The following is a 16,351-nucleotide window of genomic DNA, read 5'->3' on the forward strand; positions in this document are numbered from 1 at the left end:
GATGAAAGGAGTTGGTAAGGAGAACACTGTCAGTGTGTGGGGGGGACTCATCTGACTTTGATAGGAAACTTTTGAAGCAGTACATGCATTTCTTTTCCTCCTCATAACCCAAACTCACAGAAAATTTTCCACTGAGCTGCAGGAACAAATCAAGACCTGGTTGGACTTTGGGATAGGAAATAGCACACATTCTGCAAAAGACACTGTGCTCTCTCTAGAGTGTTTTTTTTCAGGGGGAGGTAGGGGAGGTAAATAGGAAAGGGGTGTGGGGAGAGGCAGGCACGCCATCAGTAGATGAAACACATCAGAAACTAAGACCCAACCCTGTTCTCTGCAGCTCTACATCAGGCTAGCAGATGGCACCACCGAAACCCATCCAGAGGAATAATCTGCTTCTCTGGCACTTTAAAGGGAACTCGAGAAGATATTGCAAGATGCACAAAGTGAAAAGTGAGGGACATTAATAACTTGGGGTAACCAAGACTCTACTTATAGCTCTAAATCTTTATGGCAATCTTATAGCAACCATATTGCTGCACCCACTGATTCTAGGGGTGCTATGGGGTCCTCAGAGCTGGGCCTCCTTCCTCAGCTTTGGGTCGGATTTTAGTCCACGAACTTAGTTACTAAGTTCTCTGGCATTCACCAGCTGTGTGACCTAGAAAAAAATGTCCAATTTCTTGGACACTCTGTTTTCTCTCTTCTTGTCTGTAAATACGGAGATAATTTTATCTACTTGGCCGGATAGTCAGTACTGAAAGTGCTCGTAGCTTCTGAAATACATACATAGATACAGACATGTATCAATGTATGTGCTTAGAAAAAGGTCTAAAAGATAGTAAACCTTTAATGTTAGTAGTCCTCCCCTTTGTGAAGTTGGCTGAGGGCATTTTAATTCATTTCATGTCTCTGAATTTTCTAATTCTTCTGCATTGAACATATCACTTACATAACTGGAAAAAGTTTTAAAATGAAGGCATCAAGACTTGTTTCAAACTAGGGCCATAATAGCAAGTTTATTTCTGATTTTACAACATTATTTATGTTGCAAAAAAAGAAATGAGTCACTTTTTTTTTTTTTTTTTTTTAAGAAAAACAGTTCACTCAAGTAAGGAAAACCTTCAAAACTGCTCTCAGGAAAGGTAACTCCAGACTGAGTTTTACTTGGAGGGTTCTGATCTCCTCGTTTGAACCCTCTGTGACCACAGTGCAAGTTTCAGAAGGAGAGGGTCGCCAGGAAGTCCAGTTGGTTGACTGGCTTTTGCCATATTTTTTCTCATAAAAATGACTCTTGCTAGGAAATGAAGGTAATAAAGGAGGCAGGCAAAGGGGATGCAGAGGAAGGGAGAGCAGGAGAGGGGCTGAGGATGAGAAAGAGTATGGTTCAGGCACAGCAGAAAAGACAGACTGAGTGTGAGACTCCACAGCCTCTCCGTCTCCAGCTCTGTGTGTGGGTGGCACATCTGCAGAGCGCCCACCCTGGCACAGCTGGTGCATACCAGTACACCTACCTCCATGGGGTAAGGAGCATTGAACTCGACCTCTGCAAGATTCCAGGCAGCATTCCCTGGCCTATCCGCTTTCCAGATTTCCTCGTAAAGGCCAGCCACATCCCGAGTGTAAAGGGAAAAGACATTGTCATTTCCCTGCTGGATCTGGTAATAAAATGACAGGCAGCCAGCCATGGGGGCCGTGGTCAACGGGGAGATGAGCTGTGCCACCTCCTGGAAGTGCTTCACATAAACCGAATCCACGTACATGTAGTGGCCTGAAAATCAGAGAGACAGAGCACAGCGTAAGAGTTGGGGGTGGGGAGGGGAAGAGGTTCAGGTAAAATGGTGTGATTCTGCATTCAAAATAATCCAGCAGGAATGGTGAGGAGGAAGTGGATGAGTTACAGCTGACAGAGGTTTGGCCATGAGTGGATGGAGAAATGTTGCAGCTGAGAGATGGGTCCATGGGGTTCATTGCACTCTGCTAAATACAGGATGAGACCATTCCTTTTACTTTCCTTACTTTTGATTCAAGTAAAATATACATAGAGAAAAGTAGATGTGTCATCTGTCAAGTGCTTAAATTTTCACAAGCTGAACACACCCATGGAAAGAAACAGAACATTACCCTAGAAGCCACTCCCTCATAATCCTTATTTGAGTTATAAGACTCCGAAGAGGACACAAAGCTTACCATCTATTCTTAAAAGGGCATGGAGAGATCCTCCTGCACATGTTTACAATTAATGCAAGATGTCACCATATGTGTTTTGAGTGAAACTAAGATTTTGAATTCCAACTATATGGCAATGTGTGTATTGTTAATAGCATGCAAGTCAATTGACACTGAAAACTGGAGGAGTGAATATGTGGTATCACTCTTGGCAGGTCTTTGTGGGCTCTGGACCCAGGGGCTGGCCTCCGTTAGGGGCATCTTGGTGAAACACAGAAACCATGTGGCAGAATGGAGACAGCCTTGACTTAGCATTGAAGAGAACTGAGGTTGAATCCTGCTCCACTTCTTACTAGCCCTGTGACCTTGAACAAGTTTCTGAGTATGTCTGGGTCTCAATTTCCGGATCTCTAGAATGACAATCAAATACTTTCCTCATAGAGTCAATGAATATTACATGGAGTCATGTATGTAAAGTGTTTAGCGTGCCTGGTACATTGTAGCTGCCTAACAATTACAATGCCATTCACAATTCTAGAACCATGCTTGCCCTATAGCCTGTTCTGTATAAAGGATAAGCTATCATTGTTAGCAATTTTGTATGAATTTATTTGAGTGATGACAGAGAAGTGCTATGCAATGCAGCTTCAACAGAGTGCCCTTTCTATTTACAAGCTCAGAACAATTACAGCTTAATATCTTCATTTCCATGACATAATCTCTGGTTAATAAGAATTCCTGGCCAGGTGCAGTGACCCATGCCTTAATCCCAACACTTTGGGAGGCTGAGACCGGAGCATTGCTTGAGGCCAGGAACTTGAGACCAGCCTGGGGAACATAGTGAGATCCCTGTCTCTACAGAAAAAACTTTCTTAAAATTAGCTGGGCATGGTAGCATGCACCTCTGGTCTTAGCTATTAGGGAGGCTGAATCAGGAGAATCACTTGAGCCCATGAGTTCAAGGTTGCAGTAAACTGTGATCACAGCACTGTACTCCAGCCTGGGTGACAAGTGAGACCCTGTCTCCAAAAAATAAAATAAAATAAGGAAAGAATACCTTTTCTCCATTATGAAGAGCAGAAAAAATATTAGAAGGAGCATATGTATTTATACACTGGACGTTTACTTTGTATCTAGCACATAGCCCGGTATGTGGTGGGCCCTCAACAAATGGTTATTTAATGTACAGACATGGTCTCAGAAAGGTCCTCATCTCAACATGGCAGAGGGGAAAAATGGACAGGTCAAAGGTCACTTTCTCCTGATGGCAAGTTGTTCAGTACCCTGAATCCCATGAATAATCTTATTTGAATATAATTTACCTTATCATCTTGCCAAACCACACAACAGTGAATAAACAGAGATTACGAACTCAAATTCTCAGAGGAGGCAGCCAGATTAAGTGTATGAATGAAGTTGATTGAGTCAGGGAGAAAATAGAGAGTGGTAAATTAGTAGCTAGCATTTGAAATCTTATTTTTCCCCACACTGAGAAACAGAAACCAAGCTTGTCTGGAAAAATAAAAACATCTGATAGTACTGGGCCCATATTCTTATGCAGCAATAACCGGCTTGGGGTTAGAAGCCTGGCCCCTCACCCCTGTGTTCTCCAGCCTCCCTGAGAGAGCAGGGCCTACCCAGTGGATGCCCGGCATCCAGCCCTGTGCTGCAGGCTTTCCCCATCCTAGTCTGGAATTCAGGTTTTCATGGCAAATCTATCCACTTTGAAGGGATGCTTCCTGTGTGGTTTGCTAGGGCAGCTGTCACAAAATACTGCAACATGGGAGGCTTCAGCAACACACATGCATTGCTTCACAGTTCTGGAGTCCAGAAGTCAAGGATCAAGGTGTCAGCAGGGGTTGTTCCTTCTCAGGGCCGTGAGGGAAGGATTGGTCCTGGGTCTCTCTCCAAGCTTCTGGTGGTGTGCTGGCAATCTTTGGCATTCCTTGGCTTGAAGGTCTCTGCCTTTATCTTTACATGGCATTCTCCCTGTGTACATCTCTCTCTGTGCTCAAAGTTCCCCTTTTAAAAAGGACAGCGGTCATATTGGATTGGAGGCCCACCCTACTCCAGCATGACCTCATCTTAACTAATGACATCTGCACCCATCTGTGTCCAAGGAAGGTCACATTCTAAGTCTTGGGGGTTAGGACTTCAACATTTGAATTTTGAGTGTGCACAATTCAACGCCTAACACTCCCTACCATATTTTTTTAAACTTCGTATGTGCCAAATAAACGTATCTACAGGCTGGAAACCACTGTAGGCTCCACTTTGCCACCTCTGGGGAGGAATTTTAAAGGAAGAATCAGAATGTCAGACCGGATAGAATCAAAGAACCTCTGATATGGAGGCAAGGTCACTCCTCCGTATCCCAAGCTTGAAAACCCTCTAAAGCACTCCTGGTGGCCAGCAAGCCTTGATGAGAACATTCTAGTGGTGGAGAATGCCTATGACCAATTAGCCTCTGTAATCTGCTTCTGTTCTCTAAGAACTCACGTGAATATCAAAGGCAGAGATGAAATCTTCATTGCCCTTTGTAACATGACTTACCAATGAAACAGAATCTTTTTGTGAGATATGAACAGGAAGAAATGAGTGGAGGGGAGCTATAATTCTTTGTATTATAATGTGCATACATTATAATACTTTGCTTCCTGGATACCTAATTGCAGGGGCCACAGAGATCCTCTTTAAGAGAACTTGCTGAAGAAACCATCAGTGACTGGGTCTCCAGCCACCTCACCTTTGGACCTCCAGGAGAGTGTACCAAGACACCACTCTGGGCTGCTCCCAGCTCCCTGCTCCAGAGTGACCAAGCATAGCAGAGGGGCAGGCCATTCTGTCTGCCATGGGGCCCTTCGGCAGCTCCCATTGGCCCAGGTTCTCCTCTTCCTCAAGGGTCAGGTTTGCATCCTGAGCTAAAAGTTTTCCAAACCCAGGGCATCTTTTTTTTTTTTATTATTATACTTTAAGTTCTAGGGTACATGTGCATAACGTGCAGGTTTGTTACATATGTATATTTGTGCCATGTTGGTGTGCTGCACCCATCAACTCGTCAGCACCCATCAATTCATCATTTATATCATGTATAACTCCCAATGCAATCCCTCCCCCCTCCCCCCTCCCCATGATAGACCCCAGTGTGTGATGTTCCCCTTCCCGAGTCCAAGTGGTCTCATTGTTCAGTTCCCACCTATGAGTGAGAACATGCGGTGTTTGGTTTTCTCTTCTTGTGATAGTTTGCTAAGAATGATGGTTTCCAGCTGCATCCATGTCCCTACAAAGGACACAAACTCATCCTTTTTTATGGCTGCATAGTATTCCATGGTGTATATGTGCCACATTTTCTTAATCCAGTCTGTCACAGATGGACATTTGGGTTGATTCCAAGTCTTTGCTATTGTGAATAGTGCCGCAATAAACATACGTGTGCATGTGTCTTTGTAGTAGAATAATTTATAATCCTTTGGGTATATACCCAGTAGTGGGATGGCTGGGTCATATGGTACATCTAGTTCTAGATCCTTGAGGAATTGCCATACTGTTTTCCATAATGGTTGAACTAGTTTACAATCCCACCAACAGTGTAAAAGTGTTCCTATTTCTCCACATCCTCTCCAACACCTGTTGTTTCCTGACTTTTTAATGATTGCCATTCTAACTGGTGTGAGATGGTATCTCATTGTGGTTTTGATTTGAATTTCTCTGATGGCCAGTGATGATGAGCATTTTTTCATGTGTCTGTTGGCTGTATGAATGTCTTCTTTTGAGAAATGTCTGTTCATATCCTTTGCCCACTTTTTGATGGTGTTGTTTTTTTCTTGTATATTTGTTTGAGTTCTTTGTAGATTCTGGATATTAGCCCTTTGTCAGATGAGTAGATTGCAAAAATTTTCTCCCATTCTGTAGGTTGCCTGTTCACTCTGATGGTAGTTTCTTTTGCTGTGCAGAAGCTCTTTAGTTTAATTAGATCCCATTTGTCAATTTTGGCTTTTGCTGCCGTTGCTTTTGGTGTTTTAGACATGAAGTCCTTGCCCATGCCTATGTCCTGAATGGTACTACCTTGATTTTCTTCTAGGGTTTTTATGGTATTAGGTCTAACATTTAAGTCTTTAATCCATGTTGAATTAATCTTCGTATAAGGAGTAAGGAAAGGATCCAGTTTCAGCTTACTACTTATGGCTAGCCAAGTTTCCCAGCACCATTTATTAAATAGGGAATCCTTTCCCCATTTCTTGTTTCTCTCAGGTTTGTCAAAGATCAGATGGCTGTAGATGTGTGGTATTATTTCTGAGGACTCTATTCTGTTCCGTTGGTCTATATCTCTGTTTTGGTACCAGTACCATGCTGTTTTGGTTACTGTAGCCTTGTAGTATAGGTTGAAGTCAGGTAGCGTGATGCCTCCAGCTTTGTCCTTTTGACTTAGGATTGTCTTGGCAATGCGGGCTCTTTTTTGGTTCCATATGAACTTTAAAGCCGTTTTTTCCAATTCTGTGAAGAAACTCATTGGTAGCTTGATGGGGATGGCATTGAATCTATAAATAACCTTGGGCAGTATGGCCATTTTCACGATATTCATTCTTCCTATCCATGAGCATGGTATGTTCTTCCATTTGTTTGTGTCCTCTTTGATTTCACTGAGCAGTGGTTTGTAGTTCTCCTTGAAGAGGTCCTTTACATCCCTTGTAAGTTGGATTCCTAGGTATTTTATTCTCTTTGAAGCAATTGTGAATGGAAGTTCATTCCTGATTTGGCTCTCTGCTTGTCTGTTACTGGTGTATAAGAATGCTTGTGATTTTTGCACATTAATTTTGTATCCTGAGACTTTGCTGAAGTTGCTTATCAGCTTAAGGAGATTTTGGGCTGAGACAATGGGGTTTTCTAAATATACAATCATGTCATCTGCAAACAGGGACACTTTGACTTCTTCTTTTCCTAACTGAATACCCTTGATTTCTTTCTCTTGCCTGATTGCCCTAGCCAGAACTTCCAACACTATGTTGAATAGGAGTGGTGAGAGAGGGCATCCCTGTCTTGTGCCAGTTTTCAAAGGGAATTTTTCCAGTTTTTGCCCATTCAGTATGATATTGGCTGTGGGTTTGTCATAAATAGCTCTTATTATTTTGAGGTACGTTCCATCAATACCGAACTTATTGAGCGTTTTTAGCATGAAGGGCTGTTGAATTTTGTCAAAAGCCTTTTCTGCATCTATTGAGATAATCATGTGGTTCTTGTCTTTGGTTCTGTTTATATGCTGGATTACGTTTATTGATTTGCGAATGTTGGACCAGCCTTGCATCCCAGGGATGAAGCCCACTTGATCATGGTGGATAAGCTTTTTGATGTGCTGCTGAATCCGGTTTGCCAGTATTTTATTGAGGATTTTTGCATCAATGTTCATCAGGGATATTGGTCTAAAATTCTCTTTTTTTTGTTGTGTCTCTGCCAGGCTTTGGTATCAGGATGATGTTGGCCTCATAAAATGAGTTAGGGAGGATTCCCTCTTTTTCTGTTGATTGGAATAGTTTCAGAAGGAATGGTACCAGCTCCTCCTTGTACCTCTGGTAGAATTCAGCTGTGAATCCATCTGGTCCTGGACTTTTTTTGGTGGGTAGGCTATTAATTGTTGCCTCAATTTCAGAGCCTGCTATTGGTCTATTCAGGGATTCAACTTCTTCCTGGTTTAGTCTTGGAAGAGTGTAAGTGTCCAGGAAATTATCCATTTCTTCTAGATTTTCTAGTTGATTTGCATAGAGGTGTTTATAGTATTCTCTGATGGTAGTTTGCATTTCTATGGGGTCGGTGGTGATATCCCCTTTATCCTTTTTTATTGCGTCTATTTGATTCCTCTCTCTTTTCTTCTTTATTAGTCTTGCTAGCGGTCTGTCAATTTTGTTGATCTTTTCAAAAAACCAACTCCTGGATTCATTGATTTTTTGGAGGGTTTTTTGTGTCTCTATCTCCTTCAGTTCTGCTCTGATCTTAGTTATTTCTTGCCTTCTGCTAGCTTTTGAATGTGTTTGTTCTTGCCTCTCTAGTTCTTTTAATTGTGATGTTAGAGTGTCAATTTTAGATCTTTCCTGCTTTCTCTTGTGGGCATTTAGTACTATAAATTTCCCTCTACACACTGCTTTAAATGTGTCCCAGAGATTCTGGTATGTCGTATCTTTGTTCTCATTGATTTCAAAGAACATCTTTATTTCTGCTTTCATTTTGTTATGTACCCAGTAGTCATTCAGGAGCAGGTTGTTCAGTTTCCATGTAGTTGTGCGGTTTTGATTGAGTTTCTTAGTCCTGAGTTCTAGTTTGATTGCACTGTGGTCTGAGAGACAGTTTGTTATAATTTCTGTTCTTTTACATTTGCTGAGGAGTGCTTTACTTCCAATTATGTGGTCAATTTTGGAATAAGTGCGATGTGGTGCTGAGAAGAATGTATATTCTGTTGATTTGGGGTGGAGAGCTATAGATGTCTATTAGGTCCGCTTGGTGCAGAGATGAGTTCAATTCCTGGATATCCTTGTTAACTTTCTGTCTCATTGATCTAATGTTGACAGTGGAGTGTTGAAGTCTCCCATTATTATTGTATGGGAGTCTAAGTCTCTTTGTAAGTCTCTAAAGACTTGCTTTATGAATCTGGGTGCTCCTGTATTGGGTGCATATATATTTAGGATAGTTAGCTCTTCCTGTTGAATTGATCCCTTTACCATTATGTAATGGCCTTCTTTGTCTCTTTTGATCTTTGATGGTTTAAAGTCTGTTTTATCAGAGACTAGGATTGCAATCCCTGCTTTTTTTTTGTTCTCCATTTGCTTGGTAGATCTTCCTCCATCCCTTTATTTTGAGCCTATGTATGTCTCTGCATGTGAGATGGGTCTCCTGAATACAGCAGACTGATGGGTCTTGACTCTTTATCCAGTTTGCCAGTCTGTGTCTTTTAATTGGAGCATTTAGTCCATTTACATTTAAGGTTAATATTGTTATGTGTGAACTTGATCCTGCCATTATGATATTAACTGGTTATTTTGCTCGTTAGTTGATGCAGTTTCTTCCTAGCCTCAATGGTCTTTACATTTTGGCATGTTTTTGCAATGGCTGGTACCGGTTGTTCCTTTCCATGTTTAGGGCTTCCTTCAGGGTCTCTTGTAAGGCAGGCCTGGTGGTGACAAAATCTCTAAGCATTTGCTTATCTGTAAAGGATTTTATTTCTCCTTCACTTATGAAACTTAGTTTGGCTGGATATGAAATTCTGGGTTTAAAATTCTTTTCTTTAAGAATGTTGAATATTGGCCCCCACTCTCTTCTGGCTTGTAGAGTTTCTGCCGAGAGATCTGCTGTTAGTCTGATGGGCTTCCCTTTGTGGGTAACCCGACCTTTCTCTCTGGCTGCCCTTAAGATTTTTTCCTTCATTTCCACTTTGGTGAATCTGGCAATTAGGTGTCTTGGAGTTGCTCTTCTGGAGGAGTATCTTTGTGGCGTTCTCTGTATTTCCTGAATTTGAATGTTGGCCTGCCCTACTAGATTGGGGAAGTTCTCCTAGATGATATCCTGAAGAGTGTTTTCCAACTTGGTTCCATTTTCCCCCTCACTTTCAGGCACCCCAATCAGACGTAGATTTGGTCTTTTTACATAATCCCATACTTCTTGCAGGCTTTGTTCATTTCTTTTTCTTCTTTTTTCTTTTGGTTTCTCTTCTTGCTTCATTTCATTCATTTGATCCTCAATCGCTGATACTCTTTCTTCCAGTTGATCCAGTCGTTACTGAAGCTTGTGCATTTGTCACGTATTTCTCGTGTCATGGTTTTCATCTCTGTCATTTCGTTTATGACCTTCTCTGCATTAATTAGTCTAGCTGTCAATTCTTCCACTTTTTTCAAGATTTTTAGTTTCTTTGCGCTGGGTACATAATTCCTCCTTTAGCTCTGAGAAGTTTGATGGACTGAAGCCTTCTTCTCTCATCTCGTCAAAGTCATTCTCTGACCAGCTTTGATCCATTGCTGGGGATGGGCTGCGCTCCTTTGCAGGGGGAGATGCACTCTTATTTTTTGAATTTCCAGCTTTTCTGCCCTGCTTTTTCCCCATCTTTGTCGTTTTATCTGTCTCTGGTCTTTCATGATGGTGACGTACTGATGGGGTTTTGGTATAGGTGTCCTTCCTGTTTGATAGTTTTCCTTCTGACAGTCAGGACCCTCAGCTGTAGGTCTGTGGGATATTGCTTGAGGTCCACTCCAGACCCTGTTTGCCTGGGTATCAGCAGCAGAGGTTGCAGAAGATAGAATATTGTTGAACAGCGAGTGTACCTGTCTGATTCTTACTTTGGAAGCTTCCTCTCAGGGGTGTACTCCCCCCTGTGAGGTGTGGGGTGTCGGACTGCCCCTAGTGGGGGATGTCTCCCAGTTAGGCTACTCAGGGGTCAGGGACCCACTTGAGCAGGCAGTCTGTCCCTTCTCAGATCTCAACCTCCGTGTTGGGAGATCCACTGCTCTCTTCAAAGCTGTCAGACAGAGTCGTTTGCGTCTGCAGAGGTTCTGCTGCTTTTTTGTTGTTGTTATTTATCTGTGCCCTGTCCCCTGAGGTCCAGGGCATCTTTATGACTTTTGTGGGCCCCAGGCCCTTTTGCTGTGGTGGGCCCATTCCTCCATTAAAAAAAAAAAAAAAAAAAAAAAAAAAAACTCCTTAACATTTTGGTTTACTACTGCATTGGCATAAAGAGGTATGTGATGTAGGCTAGAAATTATTATATTCATTTTACCCTTCCACTTTTAAAATAAAATTAAAATATTGTCATGGAACCCAAAAATGCCATGGCTCCTAGGCACTATGGCTGCTGTGTCCAATAAGGACGTTGGGCCTGTCCCCAGCTAGTCTGGCTCCTTCCTCCTCAGAGCCTTCACAGCCATCTCTCCCAGGAAATCTCTTTCCCACCTAGTCCCAGCTTAGTGTCTGCTTCCACAGCCAGCCTTGTAAATTCACCTTCCTTGCAGATGACAGACATCTGGGAGTTGTCTTTAAAGGATAGTAACTCACCTGCTCTGTGGACAATATTTTGTGCATTTGCAGTCAAAGTGCCTCACTAACAACTTGTGCTCAGGATGCTAGTCCAAGTGAACCACAATCACATTTCTGATCCAAAAAGCATCTAGCAAACACAACACGATCTGCCCAAAGTGAGTCAGAGAGGCTGCTGGGAACAAGACCAAGACTGCTGACTCCAAGTCTCATTCGGAACCACTAGACTAGACCACATGCCCTTGCCCCCTTTTTCTTTCCATCATTCATTTTTTGCCAAAGCTGGGTTCTATTTACTGACAATTTGAGCAACGTTAAGCTTCTCATTAGGGAACAAAAGGTAACTCATCATGAGTTTATTATCTCAGTTGAACTGGTCGGGGTGATTCAGAAATTGTCATTCAGGTGTCTGCCCCAGGAGAAGAGGCTGGAGGAATGACAGCCAAACCAGGCGGAGTGTGTCATCAGATACAATCTGTTCTGAGGAAGAGGAGTCAATGGGTAGGTGGCTGCAGGTGCCATAGTATTCTCCTTTCTAAAAACAATGAAGGTAGCCTGGAGTTCTTGGGAAATTTTGTCCAGTGCCTGATATTAGGAGAATTTTCCTGCCTAGTTCAATGAGCACAATGCTCCTATCTGGCATAGGGTTCTAGAGCTTCCAGAACCTCTGGAAAAGGCCTTCTTTTTGTCAGATCTTTAAGATTCGAGTAGGATGAAACTAGGTATAGATGGACTTTAAGTAGACAGAATCCTTTAATCTGCCAAATCACTGGAGATCTTGCAGGCCACGGAGATTTTTAAAGTATTAAAACTTGAACTGAAAATGAAAGAGGTTATATGGGGGGAATGGGTTCCCCCATAAGATTAAGAATTGAGAAGCTTATTGCCACTCCTCTACAGTATGTGCTGCTTTGCCATACACAGAGTGAAAATCAATCTATTATTACCTAATTCTGGATTATACACAAAGAGCCTGAGGTTTCTAGGCAAAAAACATTTCAAATTCAGCTGAAAGAAAGATCACAATTCTCAGTCATGCCGCCAGTGCTCAGGCCTCTTCTGGGATGGAGCCTGTGGTGCTGGTGTATGCACACTTGCTTCTGAAGAGGCTGTCCGTTCCTTTCTTGCAGCAGCCTTCTGTATTAGCTGAACTTTTCATGTGGAACCAGTGGCCCCTGGTAGTCAGCCATTTCCCCTTGCATTAGGGAAAGAACTTTAAAAGCTTTAAAGGTTTCTGAATGTTTATTTTCAAGCAGTCTGGCTCACCAGCATTCCCCCAAGACTGCCCTTGGCTTGGCCGTGGTGCCAGAGGCATCCTCTGACTCAGCTGTGATGCGGTCCTGTTGGCCACATTTGCACTCCAAATTGTGTTGTCTGCTCCAGTGTTGCTGGTTGTCTGGACAAGCTGTCTCCCCAGTAGGGCAGACAACCTGGTCTGAAGAGATGTATGCCAGAAGGAAATACCCCTGGTCTGCTGCCATGGTGAGCAGATGGCACCCAAAGAGAATGAGTTATGATGCATGTTTTTCCACCCCATGAGTCTGACAGTTATCTTCATGAGCCTTTAGTTGTAAGGGTTTTGGTGGCCCTTACCATGATAAAGTCAGACTCTAGTCTTTTTATACAGCTTTCAAGGATGATGTAAACATGAATGAATATTACGTGAGACTTCTCGTATCTGTGCTAAGACTTCAAAGCCCCAAACAATAAGGGACGACAACCTCTATTTTCTGAAGAGTGGTGCTAGACCGTCAATATGCTAAGTGGCAACCCCTGGCACCTACCCCAGCTCTACCAGTGTTAGCCCGTCTCTCCCTTCTAGCCTGTGCATATGAGAAGGCTCGAGATGAATCAGAGAGATTGGAGATGGGGTTTCTATAAAGAGCGTTGTCACGGAACTGCCCTGCTGTGTGTTGCCTTTCGACCTCTCCAGGGAAGGCAAGGGGATTGCTTCCCCTTTCTTACCTTGATCTAAAGGAGGGGCCTTAAGGGAACCACTCATGGAAGAGATAGAGGAAGGAAACTGCCATCTAACCTCATCCCCTCTCCTATGTGCAGACATTTCTGAGCTGTGCAATTGCTCTGAACCTTGAGATGAAGGGGGTCAGAGTTCTTAAGAAAGCTTGATCAGTGATACTGGAGTGTGTGTGTGATGCAGAGATGGAGCCTGGCACTGGTGCATACCTCTAAAGGCAAGAAGCTGACCCTACGGACCTGTGGGAGAAGAGTGGAGAAAAAGGAGTTTGCTGCCAGTGAACTGCACTTCCAGAGTTTGAGGGGGCAATTTAGAAGGCAGCTGGGCTACAGTACCTTAAAAGAACTCTTCTCAAGAGAACTGCCTGCCAGTGCAGCAATTCCATTAGAAGGGAGCTGGTGGGGCATACCATGACTTATAGGAGCTAAGAAGGATTCATAGATGGTCAGCCAGAGAGTTGCTCATCCCTGTCTGGCAACACTAAAGTGGGATCCCCCATTGGCTATGACAGGAATGCCAGAATTTGGCTATGTGCTGTATGAAGGGCATCACCTCTAGATTAAATAGCAACAGTCAAGTGAAACTTTTGTCCCTGGCCTTTGCCTTTCTGTTCCATCCCCACCCCGCCTATTGCCTCCCAACCCTGAAGCAGCCAGAAGCCAGTAAGAGGGAGAAGAGGTAGGGAAGAAAAAGGTGAAGTATGAAGAGACAAAGCACAAACCTTTCTCTCTACAGCTGTTGTGTGGCCCAGTCTGTGGGAAGATCTAAACTAGATGAGACATCACAGTTGTGACTTGACTGAACCTAATCCTTGAAAGTGAAGATGTTTGTTAATACCTTAAAGTAACTGGAAAGCCACAGTAAGTCATTCAAGGGTACAGAAAGGAAATTCAGCAGACCTTGCACAAAGAAAATGGTAAGAAAATTAAGAAAGCTGCTTCCCTACCGAGTGCTTAAACCATGCACCAAATGGATCAATGCAGAGAGTAAATAAATAGGTCCTGTTAAGACGACCCTTGCTCATTCCAAACTGAAATGAGTAAAGAGTGTCATGATCATGGAGAGATGATCCATCCATCTCATGATGTTTGATGGAATAAAATAACTCTAACCTTATTTTAGATTTTGAAACCTTGTCCAGCTTCTTCCAGAGTAGCACAACAAGCAGTCTTGGTTTTTTAAATCTCAGCAAAGAGATGCATTTCCCTCATTATTTTTCCAGCTATCATCTGTTTTTCTTTCTTTCTTTTCTTTTTTCTTTTTTTTTTTTGCTAAGGTAGGTAGAAAACAGTAATGATCTGAGCTGTCAGTAGGTTACCTCCTGAAAGATTTTGTTTCACTTCATAAAATATGAATAAAGAAAGAAACCCATATGTGATGAGTCAGAATTAAGAAAACACAGGATAAAAATCACATCCCCTCCAGTATTCCAAAGAAGTCCTACCACAATTCTTACTGCATTATTTTAGTCATTTCTATCATTAGACAATAATTTGGGGGCACAACGCTCATTTAAAAACCTTGACTCAATGTTTGGGGCAGATTGTTTGCAACATACAAGGAAATGAAGGAAAACTCACATCCACATTGTAGTTTTCAGAAATTACATTCACTGTTTGCTTTTCTACAACCCAAAGACTAGCACTCTCCTGGGAAGACTTCCCTCAACCCTCTCTGCAGTTCTGAAATTCCTAAGTAGACAATGAGCTCCCCTTCTACATGCTGTTTCTCCAGTTTTTACCTGAAAGCAAAGGCAAAAGCTGCATCCAGTATATGAACAAACACAAGATGAACTCACATAGAACAAAATCTGCTGTTGCAGGCAGACATCTGAACCATTTAATCTTTACTTTGCCACCCAAATTGATAGAGCTCCAGGGAAATCAGTATACCCAGTAGAAAGCAAATATAAGAGAGGCAACCTCTTTCCTTTTTAGAGCATTGGAGGGTTTGTTTTGCTTTGTTTTAAAGAATGATACTGACCAAATCTTTGAGTCCTATGGGCAGAGCTTTTCAAATAAAGTATTTTAGGATCTTTTGAACTCATCATTTTTAGCCCCATTCTCTATAGGGGAAAGACTTACAGAGCACTCCAGGCTTACAGAGGACTCTGTGTGTGTGTGTGTGTGTGTGTGTGTGTGTGTGTGTGTGTGTGTTGAGTGGGGATGTTGGCTAGTGAATGGCACTCGAGGCTTACAGAGGACTCTGTGTGTGTGTGTGTGTGTGTGTGTGTGTGTGTGTTGAGTGGGGATGTTGGCTAATGAATGACACTCCAGGCTTACAGAGGACTCTCTCTGTGTGTGTGTGTGTGTGTGTGTGTGTGTGTGTGTGTGTGTGTGTGTGTTGAGTGGGGATGTTGGCTAGTGAATGGCACTCCAGGCTTACAGAGGACTCTGTGTGTGTGTGTGTGTGTGTGTGTGTGTGTATGTGTGTTGAGTGGGGATGTTGGCTAATGAATGGCACTCCAGGCTTACAGAGGACTGTGTGTGTGTGTGTGTGTGTGTGTGTGTGTGTGTGTTGTGTGTTGAGTGGGGATGTTGGCTAATGAATGGCACTCTAGGCTTACAGAGGACTCTGTGTGTGTGTGTGTGTGTGTGTGTGTGTGTGTGTGTGGATGTTGGCTAATGAATGGCACTCCAGGCTTACAGAGGACTGTGTGTGTGTGTGTGTGTGTGTGTGTGTGTGTGTTGAGTGGGGATGTTGGCTAATGAATGGCCAAAATATTAGTCCAAGGGTTGAAGAGGACTTGGAGTGAAATAACAGGAAAGATTGCAATGCAGGCAATCAGGCTTCCTGCTAATCATAAGTAGGAATGTAACCTGTGACCTAGGGGTTCCTCTGCCATCATCACATACCTTGTGCTTCTCAAATGCTGTCCAAATATAAAATAAACCATCCACTCTCATGCCTCTACACTTTTGCACATGCTGCGTTTGTCTCCCCCTTATCCATTTGGTCAAATTCCAGTTCTGCGATTCCTTCCTGAAGAGAGCCTTCTCTGTACCCCAAAACCAAGGTAGTCTTTTGTCTGTGGTTTCATATAATTTATTTCATACCTCTATTAGTCATACATTACTGTGCATGCTTGCAAGTTTATGTGGCATTTTGGTATTCAGATAATTTGAGAAATGCCATAATGTACATGAGCACAGAACTATATTAAAGGTAGTGAGAAATCCTGAAATAAAGAAATCTGTTTAG

General features: G+C 42.7%; 1 protein-coding gene across 3 annotated transcripts in view; it reads right to left on the minus strand.

Moving 5' to 3' along the window:
* Positions 1-16,351, minus strand: part of MAMDC2 (MAM domain containing 2) — a 183,668-nt gene that overhangs the window by 96,255 nt on the left and 71,062 nt on the right. For all 3 annotated transcript variants that reach the window (XR_747924.2, XM_010362947.2, XM_030919306.1), the window contains exon 6: positions 1,512-1,768. Coding sequence is in view for 2 of the 3 variants with exons in the window: in XM_010362947.2 (XP_010361249.2) it covers positions 1,512-1,768 (257 nt within the window). In the remaining variant the exon portion in view is untranslated. The remainder of the gene's footprint in view (positions 1-1,511; positions 1,769-16,351) is intronic.

The sequence above is a fragment of the Rhinopithecus roxellana genome, chromosome 16 (assembly GCF_007565055.1).
Source record: "Rhinopithecus roxellana isolate Shanxi Qingling chromosome 16, ASM756505v1, whole genome shotgun sequence".
Taxonomy (NCBI): domain Eukaryota; kingdom Metazoa; phylum Chordata; class Mammalia; order Primates; family Cercopithecidae; genus Rhinopithecus; species Rhinopithecus roxellana.